At 43.8% G+C, this 24,173-nt stretch overlaps 1 protein-coding gene across 1 annotated transcript in view; it reads right to left on the minus strand.

Annotated features, from left to right (window-relative positions):
- Positions 1-1,712: 1,712 nt before the first annotated feature.
- AMBRA1 (autophagy and beclin 1 regulator 1) overlaps positions 1,713-24,173 on the minus strand; it is a 127,274-nt gene continuing 104,813 nt past the window's right edge. Inside the window, exons 16-18 of the mRNA XM_084207267.1 lie at positions 13,669-13,761; positions 11,946-12,139; positions 1,713-3,246 (exon numbers count right to left, since the gene is read on the minus strand). Of these exons, the coding sequence (XP_084063393.1) occupies positions 2,756-3,246; positions 11,946-12,139; positions 13,669-13,761 (778 nt within the window). The 3' untranslated portion in view covers positions 1,713-2,755. The remainder of the gene's footprint in view (positions 3,247-11,945; positions 12,140-13,668; positions 13,762-24,173) is intronic.

The raw sequence follows: 24,173 nt of genomic DNA on the forward strand, positions 1-24,173 counted from the left end.
GATAATCTGAGCTTTCCTAGGTCTGAAACTCAAAAGAAAACACTGCTCTCTGTATACATAAGCCCATCACCACTGAGGGTACCTGCTCAGTTGTGTAGCAACAGCAGGTCATCTAAAAAGCATGTCCAAGGCAGCACCAGAAAATTCAGCCTGTCCACACCCACTGTGCCCACGGCTCCTGCTTAAAGCCTGTAGGAACGCAGGCTGCAGTCAGGGTCAACTGTTAGCAGCCTTTTGCCCAGGGCGACAAAGCTGCCTGCTCTGACTAGGCCTCCCCTCTTACCTCATCAGGAAGAGCATCTCCTTCAAGTCTTGAATGGAAAAGTGCTTTAGAGCTTCAGAGATGTCCAATGCCAAAGACAAAGACAGTGGCTGTGGTTTGCTCTGGCTCCCACTGGAGCTGCTCCCATGCTCTGCCACAGTATCCAGTGGGGGCAGGTCTGGACCAAGGGGAAGCCATCAGCAGAGCAGGCTTCAGGCAGCCTGGCCACAGCACCCAGCAACAGTGCACGCCAGGCTTTGAGAATCTGCCAACACCTTCTGGGTGAGGCAGCCCAGAAGACACTTCTCCAACTGAGATGGAAATTTTTCTGTAGATAGCTTGGCTCATTCTGAAAATGGATATCTATAAATGCTCTGCAATACATCTACCAAGATTGGGCCTCAAGATTCTTCCAGGAATCATGCAGGGAGAGAGAAGAAATGATGTCAGGCTGAGCTGAAGCAGTTTTTTTCCCAGGTTCTGTTTCAGTTTGTTTTCAAGAACAGCAATAAACAGCTCTGTCTAGACCTGCACTGCCTTGTCTGTCCATCTGAGACATAGCTCTTCTGGCTCCCAACTGCCAGCACATCCTCAGGCCCTTCCACAGTAAGGCAAAACAGAGATGCATGAATCCTTCCTGGCCACACAAGGGAATCCCATTTTTCAGGCTGCTCTCCTGTCAGATCAGGGATGTGGTTGGCTTGGGGCAGGTTTTAGAGCCTCATTAACACTCAGCAATGAGGCCTGGCAGCAGCTGATTTGATTTAAGGTTCATCTCCAGGCTGTGATTTAAGGGAAGATTTGCTTAATGTTCTCTAACAGACTCTTCTGACTGGGAGCTTGAGTGCTGCCTAATGACAGACTTATTTATTGTAATGTCTTAGCAGCAGAGAATCTAGAGGAGCTGGGCAGGAGCACAGCAACTGCTGGCAGGTGCTCAGATAGCACTGGAAACATCCCTCACACCACAGTAGTAACAGAGGAGTGTGCATTCCTCTATCCAGACCAGCCAGATACTGCAACCCTCTTCTGCATCAAGGGGACAGCAAGACAGACCACTCTCTGCTTGCACAAGATGTTCAGTGCTGCACCTCTACACAGCTTTTTACACAGGATAGGTGAAATGCTCTTCTTTCTCCTTACTGCAGTACTTGAATGATGGGAAATGCAGAGGTGCCTGCTCATCTCCAGACTGGTTAAAATGTGATTTGCAAGTAAGACATCCCAAATGTACCTCCTTGTTTCCCAGTTTTGGACTTTCAACTCACAGGCCGAGTCTGCTTTCCTCCAGGGAAGGGGGTGGTCATCATCTGACATTCGCATGCTGCCAAGAGCTTTTGAGATGGATGTATCCATCCCCAAGGCCAAAGACAGAGACAACCATCACACAAATGAAGACAGGAGGTCAAGCAAGGGTTTGTCATATTTTAATGACATTGATCTTTGGTGTTTCCCTCGTCAGCACTCACACTCTCCCCGTACTTCCTCCATAAGCCTGCTAGGGATGGAGAGTTACAAACGAAAAGGAAAATCACATTTGAGACTAAAAACAAAATATCAGCCTTGACTTCTCCACTAGAAACTACATGTACAAGGTCAAGATTTCACATGCAACACCTTACATCACAGACCCATACCTCACACCCTGGCCTGGAGCTGAAAAGAGACTTCCTGCCCTGTGTCAAGGATGTGCAGCTCAGTCCTGGCACCATGAAACCACTAGGGTGGCTCATTCATGTTAATATTGGCACAGCTTAGAACATCCTTGTGAGAACTGCATCCTGACTAGAGAGCAGTAGCCCTTGTCCCTCTACCCATTCATATGGCATCTCTGCTTCGGTTCCTGCCAAGTCCTAAACTAACTCTAAAAAGGAAAGATTCCACCTGTGAGCATATCCTGATCCATGCATATTCTGGTGAAGCCCAGTTCTTCCCAGAAAAGACCACAGCATAGGCAGGACTGGTGTCAGAACACCGCACTCTGGGGGAGCAGTGCTGTGCTATGGAGAGGGACCGTGGCCTGGAAGACTCCTCCACTCCAGCAACAGAGCTGGAGCATCACGCCTGGGTTTGTCCAGTACTGCCTGTCTCCAAAAGGATGCTGCAGGCCTCCTTCCCTTTCTTCACTCTACTGATCAGCTCCATAGGTATAAAAGGGTAGGAAAACGGAAAGGAAAAAGGCTTTACAAAGGATGACACACCAAGTTTCAGGGCTTGGCTCAGGAGATGCCATGGGGCTGATGTGCAGCAAGTGTGGTTTGTATTCCTGTTAACTCCTCAGCAGTGGGAATGTTGGAAGTTAAGTATGCTTTCTCTCCCATGGCTTCCCTTGCAATTCTTATCCCTTCCCCGATCACCCAGGATAGAGAAGCCCTCTGAACCACCAGCATCCTGTTAGAGCCACCCATCCCTGCTCTTCCAGCTCCTGGCCAGCTGTGAGGTACAGGTCTCTGCTGAGCAGTACAAAGGTAGCACCAACACACAACTCAATCTCTACCTGTTCCGCGACTCCCCACTGGTGCTGTCATTACTATAGAAGTTGGTACTGTCAGGAAGATGGTTATTGTTAGTTAGGTCACTGTATTCAATTGGTCCCTCGGTGTCCATGGAGGACTGGGCCTGCCCTGGCAGATCCAGGTCACCAGCGCTTTGTCCTTCACTCCCACTAGGGGCTGTCCGCGGGCTCAGGCCACGCTCCGGCAGCTGCACGGACTCTGACAGGATCCGTCCCTCCAGCTCTGTGCCCAGCTGCTGAGAGGTGGACTGCTGTGCTGACGTGCCCTCAGCTCCAGTGGGCTCTGTGCCAGTCTGAGAGCTGCGGTGGATCCGGTGGCTCACAATGATGTTGTTGCCAAAGCCGCCCATGGACGCCATGGTGGTGCTCTGCTCCCGCTGAACCACAGCGGTCATGCCACCTTCTGCCATCAGCCTTTGAATCCTACTCAGGGCATCCTCCCCACTGGCCCCATATTCTGGACCTTCACCTGCAAAAGAAAGCAGAAGCAACTCTGGTGCACAAGGCAAACTACGACACAAAATAAAGCATGCTGAGTAGTTGCATCATGCAGTATGCGTGTGCTGGGACAGAAGATAGGTTCTATTCCAGACAGAGCCCAGTATTTTGTTTCCATAACTTGCCACTTGGTTAAGTGCCAAACAAAGGTACCGAATTCTGTCAAGAAAATCTTGGTCACTTCCACAGGTAACCCTCAGAGACTTGCATGTCCAAGCCTTGGAAAAGCAGCTCTTATCTAGCCATAAAGATGGGGGAAAAGGTAGTAGTCAAAGAGGCAGGATGCTTTATCACAGCTGTAGAGATAATCCTGCCAGCCCCTGGGGACAGGAAGAGAAACCTCTGTTTGCACTGCAATAAACCAAACAGTTCACCATGGTGTTAAAGAACCCCATGGCTTTTCCTACTTCACCTGTTTGAGAAGTAGGCAGATGACTCACTGGCAATGTCCCCAGTGTCAGTCTAGGGAGGACATAAGAAGCTGGCCAACAGCAGACAGCAGCTACAGAACATGGTCTTCCACACTAGCTATGATCAAGTGTGTAGGCTCCTGCTCCCCTTGACTGATATCTTTTGAGGAATACAAAAAAACATCTCAAGACCTACACTACTCTTATCTCTGAGGTTTCCTTTTACTGTCAGGCTGTAGTGAGCTCTGAGAGAACCGCAGTCAGATAACTTGGTTGCTCAGGATTACTTCAGGAGAACAAAACCTCACTGAAAAATTGTCCGTGTAGAAGATTAAAACACCATGACAGGGAAGTTCATTCCAGTTCAGTTTCTCAACATCCTCCTTTTGCTACAAACCCTACCCGGAGCATTTGGGGAGAACAATCTGTAATAATAAACTGCTGGAAACATTCCACAGTGGGATCTTGCTGATTCTTATTAAAGAAATAAATCTCACTCCCACCTCTATGAAGCTATCACAGTGCTGATTTGAGGAGAAAGCCGTGAGCTCTCCTGGCACCAAGGAAATGAACACAAATGTCAACAAGGCTATATGTAGGGAGGAGTTAAAACACAAAAAAACCCAAAGTGCCACACTGACTAGGAAAACAAAAATACTTGGGGCTGTGGAGTTTAAAATCTTTATCCATTATTTGGATGAGGGGATTCTAGTGCACTCTCAGTAAGTTCACAGTTGACAGTTTGTTAGGAGTCTTGGTATACTGGAGGGTAGAAAGGGTCTGAGGAGGGATCTAGACAGGCTAGGTCAAGGGCAAAGACCAATTGTGTGAGGTTCAACAAGGTGCCCTTGAGTCACAACAGTCCCAGGTGGCACTAGAGGCTGGGGGAAGGGGGGCTGGAAAGCTGCTCAGCAGAAAAGGACCCGCAGGTGCTGGTCAACAGTGGCTGAGCATGATCCAGTGTGTGTCCAGGTGGCCAAGAAGGCCAGTGGCACAATGGCCTGTATCAGTAATAGTGTGGGCAGCAGGATCAAGGCAGATTGTCTCCCTCTACTCAGCACTAGTGAGGCCATGCCTTGAACCCTGTGACCAGTTCTGGGCCCCTCACAAGAAAGGTCATTGAGGTACTGGAGCACATCCAGAGAAGGGCAATAATGCTGGTGAAGAGTCTGGAACACACATCACAAGAAGAGCAGCTGAGGGAGCTGGAGCTGTTTAGCCTGGAGAAAAGCAGGCTCAGGGGAGACCTTATCACTCCCTACAATTACCTGAAGGGAGGTGCAGGCAATCTCTTCTCCCAGTTAACCAGCAGCAGGATAAGAGGAAATGGCCTCAAGATGCACCAGAGGAGGTTCAGGGTGGACATTAGGAAGAATTTTTTTCACTGAGACAGTGGTTACTCATTTTAACTGCCTAGGGAAGTGGTGGAGTCACAATTCCTGGAACTATTCAATAAATGACTGGACATGGCAATTACTGCTACAGTTTAGATACATAGTGGTGTTTGGCCAAAGGTTGGACTTTATGATCTTGGAGGTGTTCTCCAACTTAAATGACTGGATGACCATGAATCTAGCATGAGAGCTAAGATACTCAGCAAAGTCCACACCATGCAACTCGAGAGACGTCATACAGTCAGCCAGTGACAGCTTATTCCCTTTTCTCATGGGCTCAGTGGTACTTGCATCAAGCACTGCCAGCATCCTCCACCACAGGACACAATTCCATCCTCAAGTAAGTCTGCTGACATACTGTCCCCCTGCAGAAATATTATGGACATTAAGGGCAAATTTACATCTCACCAGCAGTGTAAGTAGATTCCTGCTAGGAATGCAGTAAGCCTGCTACATGCACTATACCTAGCCCCTTGATTAGAGCATCAGTGGAACCACAGAGACACCTGTAACCACATGAGAATCTGCAGCACAGCCTAAGAGGAGTGAGCAAGAATACCCGCTGGACACAGCCTAACCCCGCAACTCTAGCAGAGAAATCCTATTCAGGATGCGGCTGATGCATGAACTAGGAACTTGGCTGACCAGTACAAAGACTGAGGACACAGGCAGCTATTATATTGGAAAACTCCAGTGTGAAAAACATGCATGCCAAGGGATACTGAAACATTAATCATGAGCAGAACTAAGTGGAAGGTCTGAGAAGCATGGTTTTGGATTCAGTCATCACTTCCTTCTGAGGGCATAGTCGTATTTGATTACCAACCATCTGGCCAGGCTGGAGTGGAAGCTTAAGAAAGCCAAGATTTGCAACCTGGTCTAGAGACATGCCAGACAGGCCTATCTACACAACTCCTAAAACAGCAGGTACCGTGCTCTTGATAGATCACTTACTATAAATGAGTCCAGTACAGAAGCACTGGAACAGCAAAACAGCAAGGACTCCCAGCCAGCCAATGCTCCTCAGCATTACAAACATATGCTTCACCACAGCACCCCTTGCTCTTCCCTGCCCCTAAATTACCATATGCCATGGCTGAATTTCCACTTGAGGCATCTGCTTGCTCGGAAGACAGGCAAGGGCTGATGCCACAGCAGGAATCAGCAAGGCATGAGCCTTCAGATCCCAGAGATACAGCAATGTTGGAAATTCCCAGCCCATCAAGAGCCAGAAGTGAGCCTCACCATGCAAGCAGCCAACAAACACCTCTGCTTTGGGGACTGTCCTCCCCTTTTCCTTTCTCAGGTTTCAATGATGACTTTGGCTGACTAGTTCAGAGCAAAGCTTGCTGTGCCATTTGCCTTGAGCTGAGCTACAGCGCAGATTCACACACAGCCCGTTTCTACTGCCTGGTGACTCCCACACACATTCTTTCACCAGCCTGCCAATGCAGACTACATTAGTATTCAGAGCAAGTGAAGTAAGCTGACTTCCATTTGGTGAAGGTTCAGGGTGGGCACACAGGCACTTACCCAAAACAACAGCAATGCTGTAAACCACACAAGTATCAGCTTGCTGCAGTGCTGTGCTCCTACAAATGTCTTCTACTGTAACTAAATTGACCTTTCCAGAGGTCCAAACTCCCGTCTATTCCAAACACAGAACAAAACATTACTCTTGAGAGCAATTATCCCAAAGACCAGAGGATTTCTGTCAATGTAGCTGTCTCAAACATTTACCTAAATATTCCCTAGCTAATGCATCTGCTTTTAAAAGTTCTCTATGCTACTCCAGCAAGACAAGAATTTGACACAGAAAACTACGCAGGCAAAACATCTTGCAAACTTTTGAGGGAGTTTGGCATAAGGCAGGGTATTTCCACTTCTGAAGGAAATGCACTCTGAAGTACCTATAGGGAGTACAACTTGCTTATCTCTGGGCATGGATGGCACACTCCTGATGAAATGCAAAGTCCACAGAAGCAAGGATGAGAGCAGACTCCCCTGTATCTGTGCAATATACTGACATTGCTCTTGAATTTTCTTCTGTTTTCAACAGTCCTCTTTGCAAAACCAGCAGTAGTTAGGAACCATGTTTGCAAACAAAGCTTCAAAATTAGAACAGTAAGCACTGCAGAGATATCTAAGTCTTCAGAGAACATGAAATAATAGCTCTGAGGTGTGAGCTGCCCCACTAATTCAGATGCTCAAAGATAAAAATATCAGCATTTTTACATTAATTCACCCCTTGCATAAGAATAGAAAAGGGAGGGGAACACCACAGTATAACCAGCTATGAATAATTATATCTCCCTTAATGCCACAACAATTACTTTTCTTTCCAACCAAGCCCAGAAACGTGTTCACACTTCCTTTCTGAGGTAGTTAATCCAAACAACTCCACAGAACTCAGAAAAAATACAACTGCTTTAACTTGTAAGAATTTTCTTAGTAATATCTCTCCTTGGCTATTCATGTGAGTGAAACTTACTTTTGTAATGAGAGTTTAAAAGTAGCCCACATAATTTAATCCCAAGAGACCCAAGTACTTAGAGTAGATCACGCTGTAAAGGCTTGCATAGTACATACTTCTAGAACCTAAGTCTATTTTTTAGGTAGTGGTTTTCAGAGGTTTTTAAAGAGAAACCAAAATTTGCAGTTCTATAGGACATATGATGCAGATTTTACAGATGGACGGGCAGATGAAAGGCTAAGGGATCTACCCACGTTTCTACTTGGAGAATGAGAAGCAGATCTGGAAGCTGATCCCTGGTGTCCCAGTTCCCACTTCCACACTAACTACACAAAAGTCACATCACATCTGACAACAGCATTGCAAGAACGTGTTCAGCTAACATAAAACAACATGTTTCTTCTTGTTAGCATTCATGAGGCTCGGCTGGGGACACAGTATTCCTGCCCAAGCAGCCCCTCGACACGTGTTCCTAATGTCTCAGATTAAATAAGTTATATCACATGCAGGCACACTGATTGCTTCTAAGTGCTCCTCAGGCATCCCCAGGATGCTTTGCTTATATGAGGAAAGTTTTGCTTGCATGTGCTGTCTTTTCACTACCAACAGTTTGAACAGACTGAATCTCACAAACCCAAGCCTTCATTTTACAACCCTCTTCCCTCCCAAATGAATCTGCTGCAACCTTTGAAAGCATTTGGAACTGATGGAAATTTATACTGGCTGGTATAAACACTTCAACCCAACAAGTTAAAAACTGTATATGGCATGACAGCATATGTTGCTCCCCCAAAGACAGGCAAAGTAGCAATCCAGTGACAGCAAATATTCGGATGGCTACAATTTCAGTAACTGGTAACACGTGCCTCCTTGCACAACAGGCACTGAGTTTTAAGCCCGAAAGACAATGCAGATGGTAGGAAATCAGATGACAATTGGTTTTCAGTTATTTGTTGTTGGTTTTTTTCCTTTTTAAAAACTGGATTACCTGAAAGACAGGTAAATCTCACAACAGCCAGGGGACAATACGGGCCCACTATCAAACAAGCGTCCTGCAGCTCTGCAGAGGTCCCTCTCCCTCAGCCTGCAGCAGCTTTGGCACAATTGTAGACCCTTCAGTTACTGCCCCTTGCACTATATTCCAAAGATCCAACAGCCTGAACAAGTGGCAGCCACAGCCTGACCCAGTCTGGACCAGGAATTACAATTTTTAAAGGTTAAAACTTTGGGCCATTAAATCGCATTAGGAATTTTTGTTGGGTTTTAAGTGAGATTCAGTCTGCCAGCTGAATACAGATCCCACTCCCATCATGCCTGTCTATTTGCAAGGAAAACATAGTATAACGCCCAACAGATTGTTTCTAATTAAGGGTGCCTCAAAGTTACAACTCTATCACTACTTCCACTATGTCTGTCAGCTTAAAAGAAAATAGGAGACAGTTCAAGCACTGTTTTAAGCACTTCTTGGTACCTCTCCTAGTTTTCTCTCAACTCTAACTACCTTTCCTTTATGTGTGGCGTGGGAGCAGAGTTCACAAGTCCGCTATTAACTGCTGAAAAACAGAAAGATTCAGACATTAGAGGGATTCACTTCTAATAAAGTCATCATATATTCATTCCTCCAAAGGAGGTAGAAAGATAATCAGAGCAGCAAAGTCCCCGCAGAGCTTTGCATGAGAAAAGGAAACTATTTATACTCGCACAGAACTTAATTAGATTTCTGATGCAATTCTGCATACTCTATTTTTTTTGTGCAGTAAGCACATATCTGCAAGAAATGCCCTGAGCCAGAATTCCCCACAACAGAAGGGCTGACAGGACAGAGGACAGAAACCTACTCTCAGGGTAGCATTAGCCTTTCTTTTTTTTTTAAACCTTACAAGGGGTTTTTTTCGGTTGGTTGGTCAGTTGGTCGGGGCTTTTTCCCACTCATGGCAGGGCAATAACCAGACCACCTCCCTTTACATTACTCAGAATCATACTTGATTTATCCATTCTGCTGCTGATAATGCTGCTAAGCCTTTACATAGTGATTCCCATCTTCAAAGCCCCATACAAAACACTAATTAATCTCCACAGCCCCTGGTGTGCTGTACTATGGGAAGATTAATTCCCATTTAGTAGATGATTAATAATTTGCCCTGGGTCACACCCAAAGTAACTGGTAGCACATTTCTTCTTTTTTTTGCCTTTTTTTTTTGCTTTTTTGTCCCTGACATCTATACCATGCTATTAGGAGAAACAGTTTTCCTTCCAGCAGGCAGAGTTACGGCACATACAGTGGGCAAATTAAGCATCAGAAAAGCACCACAACACCTAGTCTTGCCTGCTGGAACACACTGGACATGCATCACAAGAGTTGATGATGCTAGGAAAATGGCTGGCTTACCATCACAAGCAGCCAGTAATGCTCATGTGTAACGTGAACCACAAAGATGAGCCAGACTACCAACGTCACAAGTACCTTGCTAACTGCCTAAGGTGTTGGCAAAAGGAGAAGAAAATTTGTCTCTCTGCTTCATGTCAGGTCTTTGTACTATTCTGTACTACTATTGATTTTTTGATCCTTCATCCTCCTCAACGTTATAGTCTTCACAGCTCCCTGTTTCAAGTTACACTTGAGCCCTTGCACAGGAATTTCCACTGAGGAACCAACTGGCATAGGAACTGACCAACAACAGGTAAAACATCTTGGCTCATCTCTGATGCATGTGTTTAAACTGCAGTAACTCCTTTGTTCTACAGGCCCTAATACAGCTGACAGGAGTGACAGCTCATTTTGCAAGTATGGCCATTTGCAAGGGGACATGTGGTAAGTAAATGTCTGAGATGGAAATTGCACCAGATGTGAAACTTGCTGATCTTCTTCCAAGCAAGAAAGAGAGATGAAGAGAAGTATCTGTCCAAGGCTTGTTATTTACACTCCTTTTCTTCCAAATGTAACATGTTTTTCTTCTTTGTAGAGATATCCTGCCAAGGCACTGGTAAAGAACAGCCCTTTACTGGTAAAGAACAGCCCTTTCCCTGTCTCATTAACAGTCTAGTTAAAACCTATGATCTAGATCTGGAGATTGAAAAGTTAGAAAGAACAACAAGATAAAGAAACTGTCAGATGACTGCAGAACAGCAGGAGAGAGAAGCAGTATTGGAGAACTCTCCTGGTTTAACTGACTCCAAAAGCCTGCAGCATCAGCCATCATGGCCTTGATGCAAGAAGGTCCCACACTGTATCATGTTCTCAGTCTGTGTTCCACATTCAGTGGAAGAACCAGTTCCCATGAGTTCAGCATTTGTCCAGACAGTCTGTGCTCCAGTCTTATTCACACGCCATCAATTGTACTAACCTTCCAGAGAGGTTAATCTCAGCTCTGCTGAGATAAGCAGACGGAAACCCCAGCGGGCAGGAATTTCCCACTTAACTTTGTACAGAAGAGCTGAGATCAGAGAAACACAAAGCCTTATCACACATGCTGGATACTACACAGCAGAAACTGTGGAAGAGTCACATACCAAAATGTAACTTTCAGAATGACAGAGAACAAGGAGGCATGCAGGCACACACAGGCATGTTGTGGGCTACTTCCCAAAGCCAAGGAGGTTTATCATGAACCAACAACCTCAAAACTGTCTCCTTGATTTCCTCTTGTCTTTCCTATGTACATACTGCCCAACTCCTACTTAGCCAAGCCTTCAGAGCTGAACAAAAGCACAAAGTTACAGAATTGAGACAAGAAGCTTGGATAAATCAATGTGTTCAACAGATTAGTGACTTTGTACAGGAATTGCACAGTAGCTGTTTCCAGGTCCTTACATATTGGTAAGTTTTCCTGGACTGCTAACCACTAGAGACATTTTTGTATAGCTGAACTGGGCACTCATCATGTAACCTCATCAATCAAATTAAACAGTATCCTCAAAGCTGCTTTGTGAGAAGTGATTTACAATGATTTACAGTAGTGATTTTACTTTGTATTAAAATGTTGAGCTTGTGAAGCCTGCAGACCTTTGGCATAAGTTGGAGGATCAAGCTGAACTCTAACACAGAGACAGAAAGAATAACTCCCTGCAGCTTGCAGCCTTATTGATGGTTAGGAGATCAGGAGATGTGTGAAGAATGAAGGCAGTACAGTTGTTTCTACAAAGAGACAATGATCTGGAGAACAATGAAATTTCCTTCCTCAAAGCATGTGAAAAGGACAACTTTTCTATTCATATGGCCAGAGATTCACTCTCCTGATCATCTATGCCTGGCTACAGGCAAATTAGGTGGGAGAAATCTTTGTTGAAGAGATAAAAGGAGTATCCACATGCACAAACAGGATGTGGACCATATGTATAAACTCCTAAAACACCAGGCAAACTCTGTCAGATAAACCACTGATTGATCTCCTACCTTCACCAGTCCCTGCAGAGGTGGATTCCTGCTCCTGTACCTCCCTCTCTGTCTGAGTCTCGGCATTCTGCAGCTGAGGCGCCAAGGTCTGGGTACCTTGTGATGTCACAGAGGTGGGGGGATTTCGGGGTTGTAGGCCTATGGCATTCATCAGGCCCATGTCCCTGTCTGTCCTCCATGTAGCTCTGCTGGTTCTGAAAAGAGAGAAAAACAATTAAGACCAGGATCACTGGAGGCAACATGCCCAAGCAAGACTGAAACACAAATGAGAGGCTCTTCTTGCCTCCACTCCAACTAGGCACCTGCTTGACACTATGAGGATGGGAATGAAAGGAATTGTGACCTGCACTTATTTACACACACTGGTCCCTTGAGTTTCAAGCCACTCACCCCTCCACAGAACCAGTGTGTCTTACAGGCACAGAGAGATATCCCTGCAGCACCATTAAGCCTGCAGAACAACTGTCTTGGAGTCACTGTGGTGAGGAGGCAGCACAACGTGCAGTGCAGAAGCACATACACACAGAAAACCTTCTGCACAGCAGGGCAGTTTTAACTCCCATGGATGTAGCCTGTAGCCTTTCCCTTCTCTGGACTTCCTAGTTTGTCAGCGTCACACATGAATGCACTCCAGCAGGCATTTCTGCCCATTCCAGTCAGACAAGGGAAATCCTGTGTTCTCAAAAGCAAACAACAGGAACCACCTCAAGGCTCATTAGCTTCTCAGATTCAAACACCTAAAGTGTACGATGCTACAGCTGAATCTTCACAATGCCACAACGCTGTTTTCTAAACTGACCCCTAAGTGCTGGGAATGGTAAAAAGATTAAAGGAAAGACTGGCTCACTTACAACCTTTTTTTTCATAAGGCTTTGAAACCTGCCATACTTTTTTTGCTCTTACTTTGAGCTAGTTCATTCTGGACCAGTATTTCTGCCTTCAAGCTGCCATTATACCAAATCAAGTATGTACTGTCAGAAACTTAAGTAGTGGCAATATCCACTCATACAGCAGAGTAAAGAATCTCTACTGCTTAATTTTCACCCAAAATCAGACCAAGGCTGTATGACAGCCCAGACATTTGCCCTGTAAACAAGCTCACAACTTTCTTGGTATGCTGAAACTCACAATTCAGAAACACAACTATCACCCTCTTGCTGAGAACAGCTGGCATACAAAGAAATACTTGTCACTATGGCAAGAAGCAATGGACTGCGGAATCATCCTTGTGTTCAGAACAACAACATGGGCACCACTGGACAAACTGAAACAGCCAATGGGGACACCAAGGGATTTAGCTTTAGTTTTAGAGTTCATTACTGAGAAACAACTGTTCCACAAAAGGCAATTAAAAAGATGAAAATCAATCACTGGGTCGGCACCATACATTTGCCCTTTTCTCTGCCAACCCCCCTGTTCTTCAGTTACCTTCCAAAGGCCATTTGCTTTACACGGTGGTTTTGATGCATCAAGCCCCACATGTTCCTCCCACAGCCGTTACTGGGGCCCTGAATGACACACGTACTTTACTATCACTGGCACTTCTGGGCACTGAATGTCACTTGCTGGAAGAAGGTCAGGTGACCCAACCAGGCAATACCAAAGAGGGACAAAATTGCACATTTAAAGCTGCCAGTGGTAAGGGAACAAAGAAGTGATGTCAGAGTTAACAAAAACATCAGAAAGGGTCAGGTCTCTCTAACCCAACACCCAGGAGACTCACCCGGGCCGCTCAGTACTCCTGCTGCTGGAATGCACAGTGAAGACATTCTCATTCAGCTGGTCCCAGTGGTACTCAACTCCAGAGTTTAAGGCCCTTAAAATGCCAAAGAAGGAAAAAATATTAGTATGACAGGACAGTGCTCAAGCCAGCACACATTACACACCCACAACATGAATAGTGCTGATTCCTGCTCTACAGAAACTGCAGATCTAGCCCACAGTTCACATTTTCATTAAAAGGGCTCATCGCCATAAACCACCTCGCAAACATAGAGTGCTGTATTAGGAGATTACTCTGGAATATTCCATTCATTTCAATTCAGTATTAGCACCAAGACACAGCAAGAGGAGCAGCGAGATTTTCAGGAAATGAAGACATGCAACTGTGCATATAAAATCAGGTTACTCTAAGTCCAAGTAACTAAACAAAGAACTGGAATGGAAAGGCCAATTCTCCCTGTGGTGTCTGCAAGCACTTCCTGGACAAGGTAACAAGTTTCCACAGAAGAGTTTGTACTACATCAACAACATGTGTGGCTGTTGATGAAAAGTCCAAACCTGAATTTTACATCTAATGCTACTAAGTATAATGGAACCACCAATGCTCTGGAAACCTCTCACACAGCGTTTCCCCAAAAGATACACCAAGTCAGGGCTCACTACTCACAGGAACAGACAAGGTTATCAACCACTGCTGAAGACAACAAGCAATCAGAGAAATGAAACCACCATAATGCTGCAAGTACACATCCCACCAAGAAGAGGGTGACAGCAAATCCAGCTTTCTCTGTGCCATATAGAAATGTCACAGGACAGGCACTCACTATGCAGTCCAAGGCAGCATAGAGATCTCCCACCTACTGCTGTGTTCTACCTTCAGAGGCACTCTGGGCTGCATTACCATGGAAGGCACTTCCTGGAGTGCTTTGCCACACCATGCTGAATGCTCATAAGAGCCGGCCTGGGAGTTGTGAAATGGTGCTGTGCACCACCACATGGTTGCTAGACTGCACACACCTGATGGTGCTGGGTGGAGAGTTAGCAGTGCTGTGCAGTGGTCACAGCAAGGCAAGTGGGGGGGAAAAGACCCCAAACCAAAAAAAAATAAGACCTGTGTAAACACAAGGGAATGGTGTCTGAAGAGCCGGACTTCCATCACCCTGCAGACAGGCTCAGAACTAGGCGTAGTACCATAATCTGAAGAAAGGATTCCCGGCAAATAGCTGGTAGCTGGTTATGGGTCAGGCACAAAAAAGACATTTTATGTACACATAAAAACTGTTGTCCCTGTAAAGAGACGCCTCAGCAAAATAGGCAGGACCCCAGCTCAGAGGTTGCTGCAGGTCAGACATGCTGCAATGGGAAAGCAATGTGTACTGGAGGCCTGGGGCTAGACTGCTAGGATGACAGTACCCCAGGTTAGGACCCAGGGTGAGAGATGAACAAAATTAGGTCAACAAAATCACACACAGAGGCTACAAGAAGTAACCAGCCATTGCTTTTTTATTTTTTTGTGCTGAGCTAGTCCTGTGCTGCATTGTAATCCATGAAAGCAGCTGCCAGTGAGATGCTGATTTATAAAGGTTTCTGAGTTTACTGACTTGTCACTAAAACTGTGCCAGTCACTCTGGATTTCCCCATCCCCTGCCTAATATACTGGCTGAGGATTAGCTGTCACACTTTGCTGTCTGTGAAGCAGCACAGTCCCTAGGCAAGAGAGACTTTCTGACCTCGTAGTCAAAATTTCCATAAAAAGTCTAGCTACTTGGTATCTACAGCTATTACACAACAGAGCTAAGCTGACCTTTTTTCCCTCTTCCACACATCTTCATGCTTCCCAAAGAACAGGCATGGTCCCCCACAGCTACGTACATGATTGGTATTCCTTGCCAAAGTGTGCCTTACTTGTCTTTGCCAGCTTGCCAGCTCTCAAGACAAGAAACCAGAAGACCACAAAGCTTCCCCCAGGCCAAGATGGGAGCTGACAATACCATGTATTTCCTTTCTTCTCCCAAACACCACATTCCTGTAATACACAGAAAGTCCAGCTCCTGCACACACACTTTGAGTGGATCAGTTTCACTTTTACAAAAGCATCATGGTACGAAACTGACATGTAGTACACCCATGAAAAGCTCCTGACCATACTCCTACCTATTCTGCAGAGTTTCACTCCTATACAGTTGGGTTGTTGGACAGCAAAGTGCACTCTAACTTCATGCTGTCAGTTTGCACACAGTTAAATCAACAGGCATTCAATTTGATGCATAACTTTTCATATTGGTTTTAAACACTGCCATTTATCAGCTGGGCTTCGCTGCCAGGGTGATACTAGCTATTCCTTTACTGCCAGAGAATCAAGGGCTTTGCCTTCCTTCCCTAGAAGGAGGACCTGTAGCAGATGGTGCCACTGCTCTGGCTGCTGGCTCTGGGAACTCTGATAAACAGGCTTAGGCCAAGGTCACTACACTTGGCCACGATGAGAGTTCAACATTCTCAGCACCACTTTAACCTGGCTTTTTAGTTTGCTGTATCTCCCTGCTGGGCAAAAGAAGTGGCTCAGAATAAACAGCTGGCACTCCCTGCAGCAGCAAGCATCTTCACCACTACCTTTCAGTAGTCTCTTCCTTTGGGCAGCTACACAAATTACCCTCTCCCAACTCTACCTCTTGCAAAAGCCATAAGGGCCTCAGCACCATCTCTGTCCTCTTTTGTATGCATCTGTGTATCTCTGAGCTGGAATCCACACTGGTCCCTTTACAGCCCTAAGATCAGTATCAAGATTGCTCCTGATTAGGTTTTCCAGCCTTTAGATGATTGATTGAGCCTATAGAAGAGATGTTTCAGACTGCATCAAGATACAGTGAGGAGAGCATACACCTGAGGGCACTGGTTGGACACTACCTTTTATATGAAGATCATAATATCTCTTCTTAATGAATCAAAATTTCATCAAAGAAATACTGCTAATGAGGGCTAAATGCCAGTTTTAACACCATGTTTGCATTAGTGACTTGATCACATAATCAGACCTTAAACCAACTTCAGTACACAACAAGATGTGTGCGACAACCACAATTACCCTGGTTTAAATCAGATTTTCAATTAAGTTTACAACTTTCTCTGGTTTAGTCACACCTATTGAAAATAGTGCAATCTCCCTTTTTGGAAAGCCTAAAGGTTTTTTAGCTCCCATTGCAAAATACTGCTTGAATTTTGTAAATGAGCAGCCTTTCACAGTACGTTTCCCAGGAGATTTGCAAATCAAGGCCTGACAATTCATTCCAAAGAAGCAGAGCTTACACTGGAGAAATGAATATTTTTCAGGTAATGTAAGCATTTAACTTTTGCTTCATCAAACTCTAGACATAGAAATGCTAGAAGCGCTTTACAATTTTCAAGGCACAAGGTAGAAGCTCTGTGTAGCATGGAGCCACTTGGATGCGGATGCAGTAAAAAGGACATTTGTTGCCCAGGGCTTTAGGGTGAAAAATTGCGATTCTCTGCACTCTGTCAGTCATGGACAGTGAAGTCCACTTAGTCAAGTTCTTACTTTCTTCCCTTTTATGGCTGTCACTAAGCTCTCTAAGCCCTCCCTGGAAATTTCCATTAGCTTTGTTACATGCAGAGCTGCTCACAGCCTGGATTTCCCAGCAGGGATCTGTTCTAAGATGGACTTTTCCTTCACGCTTGTGTCCAGCTCACATTATTAATGAGCTTGGAGAGGATGAAGGGCACAGACTTGCAGGCTTTGCTGAAAGTCAAATAAGGATTCAGAGCAGAGCCTGTTAAGTATTAAGAGCCAACAACTTAGCAAGCCTCTCCCTCTACACAGAGGTATTACCTACACAGCTCAGTTATGTCTCCAGGAAGAAAACAGGACCAAGTACTAGGAATTAATGACAACATTATTCACAAATTACTAGAGAGCTGAAATGCAATTTAGTGCACTTGCTTAACCAGTATTTAAAGGGTAAATTGACAAAGCGCAGGTCAGCACAAAGACTGAGACACATGGGTAACTTCCCAGCTGGCATATCCAAAACTGGGAGTTGAAGAGGAGGAGAGATTAGAATGAAAATTCCCCCACTCTACCATAACAATACAGTCAGGAGCATGACAGCAAGACAAAACAATCCATAATTTGCAAGTGGTGTACGCATGTCCAGGAAGGCATAAATAGCATTTACTACCTTTGCACTTGTATCGTCAGGGGATGATTTAAGTGAAACCTGAAGAAGACAGCAGCAATGAGCAAATGCACTGCTCTCCTCCTTCAAATCCTGCCACATGGAAAGGCCCGACAGCAGCCCACTTGTTTGCTATAGTACCAAATTAAATTTTGATTACAACATTGCTGACTGCAATCCCATCCAAAAATATCAGCAAAACCTTATTACCAGAATGAAGACTGTGGCAAGCCCAACACAGAAAGGAAGCTGCCTTTCTGATGCCATGCAATGCACCTGATTTTCATGCTGCCAAGTTTGCTTTCTCCACAAAAGAAAATACTCCTTAAAGCTGATTTCTCAAATATACTGTCCATTCAAAATCACTAAATGCAAGCATATAAAACCAGATTAGTTTACATAGATTTGAATTTCCCAAGACACGCTTTCTTCCCTTTGTGTAAACTTGTCATTTCTAAGCCATTCGAACTGTATCAAGGAAATAGAGTGAGCTACAAGAGAGCAAGGTGACACTATGCTAAGGAACAGGAATCTATTGTCCTGGTTTGGGAAGGAAGAAGCAGCACACAGTATCTCATGCAATGCAATGCAATGCTGGCCAGATTCCAGATGCATCCTTGTCAGCAGCTCATTATCTCTTCTGCCAGTGTGGTGATGATCAGCACAGCAAGCCCATCCCTAGCTCCCATGATTAGCTAGGCAACGGTATTGTTAGTACAAGGCGAAGTTTGGCACTCCCAGCAGCTGCCTGGATGGGAAAACAATAATTTCTAACGCCCTACTTCATAAATATTTAGCTTTCTGTGCAGGCGATGAACCACGTGCAGAGACAAATCCAAGTGAAAACTGGCTGCCGTGCAAACTGTATGGAACCAGCAAAGGGGATTTCTGGAGTAATTCTGCAGGGCACTAACTCCCTTTGACCAAGACGAGGTGGCAGCTTCATTGGTGCCAGCCCCTTTGTAACTAGCCAGGGGAAGGGCACAAGATCAAGTACAGGAATTCAAGGAACACAAGATCTGCAGTTTATGATTGACAACCACAGATATTTAAATGATGCATGACATCATCCTGTCCATCACATTGAGATGAATGATGCATTTAAAAGCAGCCTCATTTTTACTCCTCACACTGATACAACCCACTAATTTTCCAGAATCCTTTAAATTTTGCCTGTGTGAAAACCAGCAACCATGCAGAAACATACCCTGATACCTACTTGAATTGTCCAAGGTGCTGCAGAAGCAGGACAGCAAGCAGCTTGGTGCAGCTGGTAGCTGTGTGCCTGCTTCAGGGAGGGTGTCAACTCAGCTTGGAACACTTTGCAAGACAACTGCTCCTGTTCATTTGATTTTGCAGTCCTGCCAGCTAGGTTAAATGTTTGGATTTTTGAAGATGTTGTATTCAAACTCACACCATTCGTATGAGGTCAGCCTTATAAAGCTAGTGGCACCAGCAGCTAATTCAGCAGCTCTTCTGTCTCAACAACATAAACACATATAAGTTTGTTCTGTCTACCAGTGGACACTAAAGGCTGGATCCAGTTCATGATTTTGTAGCCAGTGGATAAGATTTAGACAGAAGGCACATCCCTAAGAGCTATTTTCCCTCAGTATAATTTTGCTATCTCAGCTAAGGAAGAGAGTCATCAGTCAGCTAAGCTGGTAGATACTTCAGAGAGAAAGAAAAGAGAGATTAATACAGTAAGAAGAACCCAAACAGAATAGTTTCTTCTGATCCACGGGACCACTACAGCTAAAAACTAAGTGACTTCCAGGAGTCAGCATTTGCAACCTACCTACAGATTGCATGCAGAAGATGAGAAGACTCATAAAATAATTTGGAATGGATGAAACATCACCAGAAAGCATTAAGAGGAATTTGTCTTATATTCCATGGGAGAAGTCTTCAATTAAGAATCAGTCTTCCAACACATTCAACAGGAGTAATAAGTGGAAATCAAGTACCAAGACAATGACAGAGCAGAAAGAAAAGAATTTAGTAAGAAAGTGTGGATGTTTGACTATCTTGGGACTCAAGGAAAAAACCCTCACAAATATTGAGGTTGAGAGCCCTTAAGGAATGCAAGGATAAACAGAAAAACCAGTGTTGAGAATAAGGACAAGGAAAGTCCCTCTCAGACAGCCTTCATTCTTCTGCTAAAACACTGAAACAACTTTTAAAAGCAATTTTCTCAGAAATTTTTTACACTACCATCATGTAAACACACTGTGTTTACACACAGCATGACATAAGAAGTTGTAACTTGTATCATGTTTATGAGAAAAAGGGCACAGCACCCAAGCCAAATAGCCTGGAACAAAAAGGCAGAAATAGAGCAAATAAGAATTTCCTGAATTTTCACTGACTTTCTTCTCACTAAATCTTGCCAGTATGCCACGGTATCTTTTGCTATCTGGCTCCAGACCGAGTACCAGGTAGGGACACCTCTGGGAGGTAAATAACAAATTCCAGAATACACACTTAAAGGTCTTCAAACAAGCACAGCTCAGCTTGATACTATCATCCACACAGCTATAAAGATGGACAACTTGCTTAAGTCCTCTAAAAATCTAAAGGCTTGTTAATTGCTTGAAGTGATTACAGGCAGACTATACTCCAAATAAGCTTTCAACGCTCAGAATATCTTAGGCTGTTTATGATCTATCAGCTCTTCCAGTGGCTTAGACAATTTAGGATGTTAGGAGTCTTTGGAGAAGTGCAAATTGTTTATGCCTTCTAAGGCCTTAAAACATCTTGAACTGCTACAAGAGAGCCAAAGTGACTCTTAAGTCATATTTGAACTTTCATTACTGTTTTAGCAGAAGCTAACATTGATGAAGTAGGCTTGTTTTGTAGATATTATGCCAGCAAACTAAACCAGGAAAATACATCTAGAATGGGAGAAAGCAACGTCAAAATAAATGCTTAAAATTAGCAATCATAGCAAATGCTTATTTTTAATAGAACATTGGAATGTGCATACAAAGTTGCCAAGCTCCAAAACCAAGATGTTGGTTTGGTCAAGTCTCAATGAAATCCAGAGGGCAAGCAAAGTTTTATACTTTTAATCTTCAGTAGTTTTGAAATTATCCAACTAAAAAGTATTCTGTTTGGCATACAGGGGAAACTGCCTCCAAAAAAAAGGAAAAAAACCCAAAAAATCATCAAGAACCCAAAATTGCAATAATTACTCCAACTACTCACATACATTTTGTAGATGTCAAGTTAAGACCATTTACAGATGGATTTAAAATGTGGAAAGAAAATGAAAAAAAAAAAAAAGTTGTTTTATTTGCTAGCTGGATTCATTAGCAGAGTCCTGCTGGAAATAAACAGGCATAAGGGACACCAAATAAAACTCCACAAATAATATGGATTAAAAACTGGAAAATTAAAGAAAATCTTATTGGAAAGCAAAGGAAGTAAACAAGTGAACAAGGAAGGTCTAGTATAGATCCGTGGAGAAAAAAAAAGGTTATAAGACAGCTGGAGAATTCGTGCTGCAAGAGAGGGAAAAGACATTCTAAAAATAAACATGAGGAAAATGGCATTAGAATGGAAAAAGGACTATTCGTTTGTGAGGCTAACGACAAAAATCAATGATGTTTCAAAGTGGACAAGATATTGAACTCTCTCCTCTGAAGTCTCCACTTCTAAAATATCCAAGGGTATACTTGTGTAATTAGGGAGTAAGAAATATGCCAGACATAGCAGCTAGTTGCACTCATTTTGATTTTTTTTTTAAAGTTAACTTTTTGAGTCATTTGCACCTGTTTTTTAATATCTTACCAAAAAAAAGAGGAAATTACAAAAGGGCAAAAAAGTCAACTTAGCAGCACTCTTCAAAAAGAAAGCCATACTTAAAACTGACTATTATTGTCTTCTAAGTGTAACTTTTATCCTCTAAGAGAGTAAAATAACAAATAGAAAAAAGAAGATATATTGAAACAATGAAAGAGTGAGCCATATGCAGTAGGCAGTTAGTAAAATAATTGCTTGCATGAAATTTAACTGCTTTTGAAGACAGAATTAGAAAAAAGTACAGGAAGAAAAGGTGGCAGGTGCGATCTGAATAGATGTAAGTGAAGCATTTGGTAACTGTTTTTACAGAACGTTTGTGCTCTTACAAAGAGTGCTACTGAAACTGAGAACCCTAGTTAGGAACTGCAGATGACCAGTGATGCAGAACACAAACTGGTAAATACCAGGCTATGATTTCTTAACACAGAGCTCTATACCAAGTTCCCTTTCTCCTGGTGCAAAATAAATGTCACTAAGGAGTCAGTCCTACAGTATATCTTGAAGAACTGGGTGAGGGAAATGAACTTGCTAGTAACTTAAAGCAGCTTTCAAAATTTATCTTTAGGAATCATAGACATATTGAGTGGAATTTTATGAGGGCAACTTTCACTTAATGCCATCAGTCATCCTGGATATCCCATTCACATACAAAAAGGGAAAAAAGAATAAAAATTGGTATCAGAATTGAAATACCGTTTCAAACTTCCACATTAGCACTCTTCTTCTGCAACTATAATGACCAAGCCTCTTGGCACGGAGCTTACCTAGGCTTCCCTGCAGAACTTGGAAATAATTAATTTAGTTTTTTTCTTAAGTGCAAGAATGACAAAATCGAAATGTACACTTGCAGGGTGCATCTATAGTGCAAAATGGGCTATCTTTCCTTCTTTTCAGCCCTTTTACATCTTTTATCCTCCTTAAGACAATTCAATGTATCTTGTGGTTTACAGGCAGCAGAAGTCCAGGACACACTTCCATTTCCTTGTTAAAGGCCCCTGTGCAGATGCTGCCTTTCAAAAGGCCATTTGCTAGGAGGACTCAGACATAAATAGTATCTCCAGCTACCCCAGTTAACAGTTTTGAGAACATTTCCTATGCAGGGTTGCTAACATCCCTTGGTTACACATGAGGGAAGACAGTTCCTCCTTCTGTCTCCTTGTTTACTCCATCCTCCAGAAGCTATTCTTAAAAGGCAAAGGATGTAGTTTATGCTGCTGGGGGCATCATGGCTGGAGGCTGCAGAGCCTGAGGAATGGAGCCAGCCAGCAGGGAGACATGATGTGCCAGGCAGCTGCATAGATTACCATCTCTTTACCAATGCTGATAACTAGATGTAGACACATTGTCCCCATCAGTAGATGGGAGAATATGCTATTCTCAGAGAAGAAAAAAAAAAAAAAAAGATTGGCACAGACAGATAAATGCAGTGATCACTTGCAAAGCATAGGAATTTATCATAAAGATAATTTTCCTGGAATAATTTCATGTTAGAGACAGATCTCACCCCAAGAAATAAAATATGCACACTGAATAGCACTGAATCAGTTTGAGACTCTCCACACCTACTTCCCAATGAGAGAAATCTGAGGAATGCTGCCTCTGAACCAGATGCATCTTCAGGGGTATATTAATTCCATTACCAGAAGCTCTGACAGCTGAAGAAATCCTTCCTCTCTTGTGGATGCCTGCATTAAAAAGCTAGCCTTAGACAAGGTGTTTCAAGAGCTTGACATTTTCTCAGAACAGTGAGGTTTCTGGAACAGTATTTGCAAAAGCATGTGAGCACTGAGCCCTTCCAGTACCTGGATATTTGGATCCCCTGCCTTTTTCCCATGGTGTTCCACCACAAGCAAAGACAGCAAAGGGCAGCAACCAGTCTGCTCCTCACCACTTTCAGCTTCACCTGTTTATGTTTTGCAAGACAGTTCATGTTTGAGATGCTCCACCAGGCATGTTTCTGAAGGGGAAAGCTCTAGGTGGGATGTGATAGGATAGGAAAAGTTGTGAGCATTAAGAATCGAATTCCTTTTTAATTCAGGAGAGGTGGTTCTACCACACAAGACAGACACAGAGGATTTCATTCCATGATGCAAATCCAAAGATTCAGAAACTGAATCAAACCTTGAAGTATGCAGAGCCAAGAAAGAGAGATTACTGAAGATTATTAGTGGTCACAGTTACAAGGGATGTCAGGTAGAATGTAGCAAGAGAAAAACATCCTTGGACAGGCTAAAAAAGCACTAGCAGCTTGCATAAAAGTCAGTGTGCAGCAGGACAACAGAGAAGAGGGGGAATTCACACTGCTGTATCCCTTTCTGTGACAGACCTCCAGGCCACAGTTGAGTAGTACATAGTAGTTCACTTCACTTCCTAAATGGAGCACAATGCCTCACGTGGTATGCCTAAAGGGATACCTGTTTATATCTGACATGGCTCTTCCACTGAGTATCACTGTTATCAATTTAGTGTCTTGATTTAGCTCAGTGGTGCCCGCCCTTGAAAACATGGCAGC

This window comes from Fringilla coelebs (genome assembly GCF_963513975.1).
Source record: "Fringilla coelebs genome assembly, chromosome: 6".
Classification (NCBI taxonomy): domain Eukaryota; kingdom Metazoa; phylum Chordata; class Aves; order Passeriformes; family Fringillidae; genus Fringilla; species Fringilla coelebs.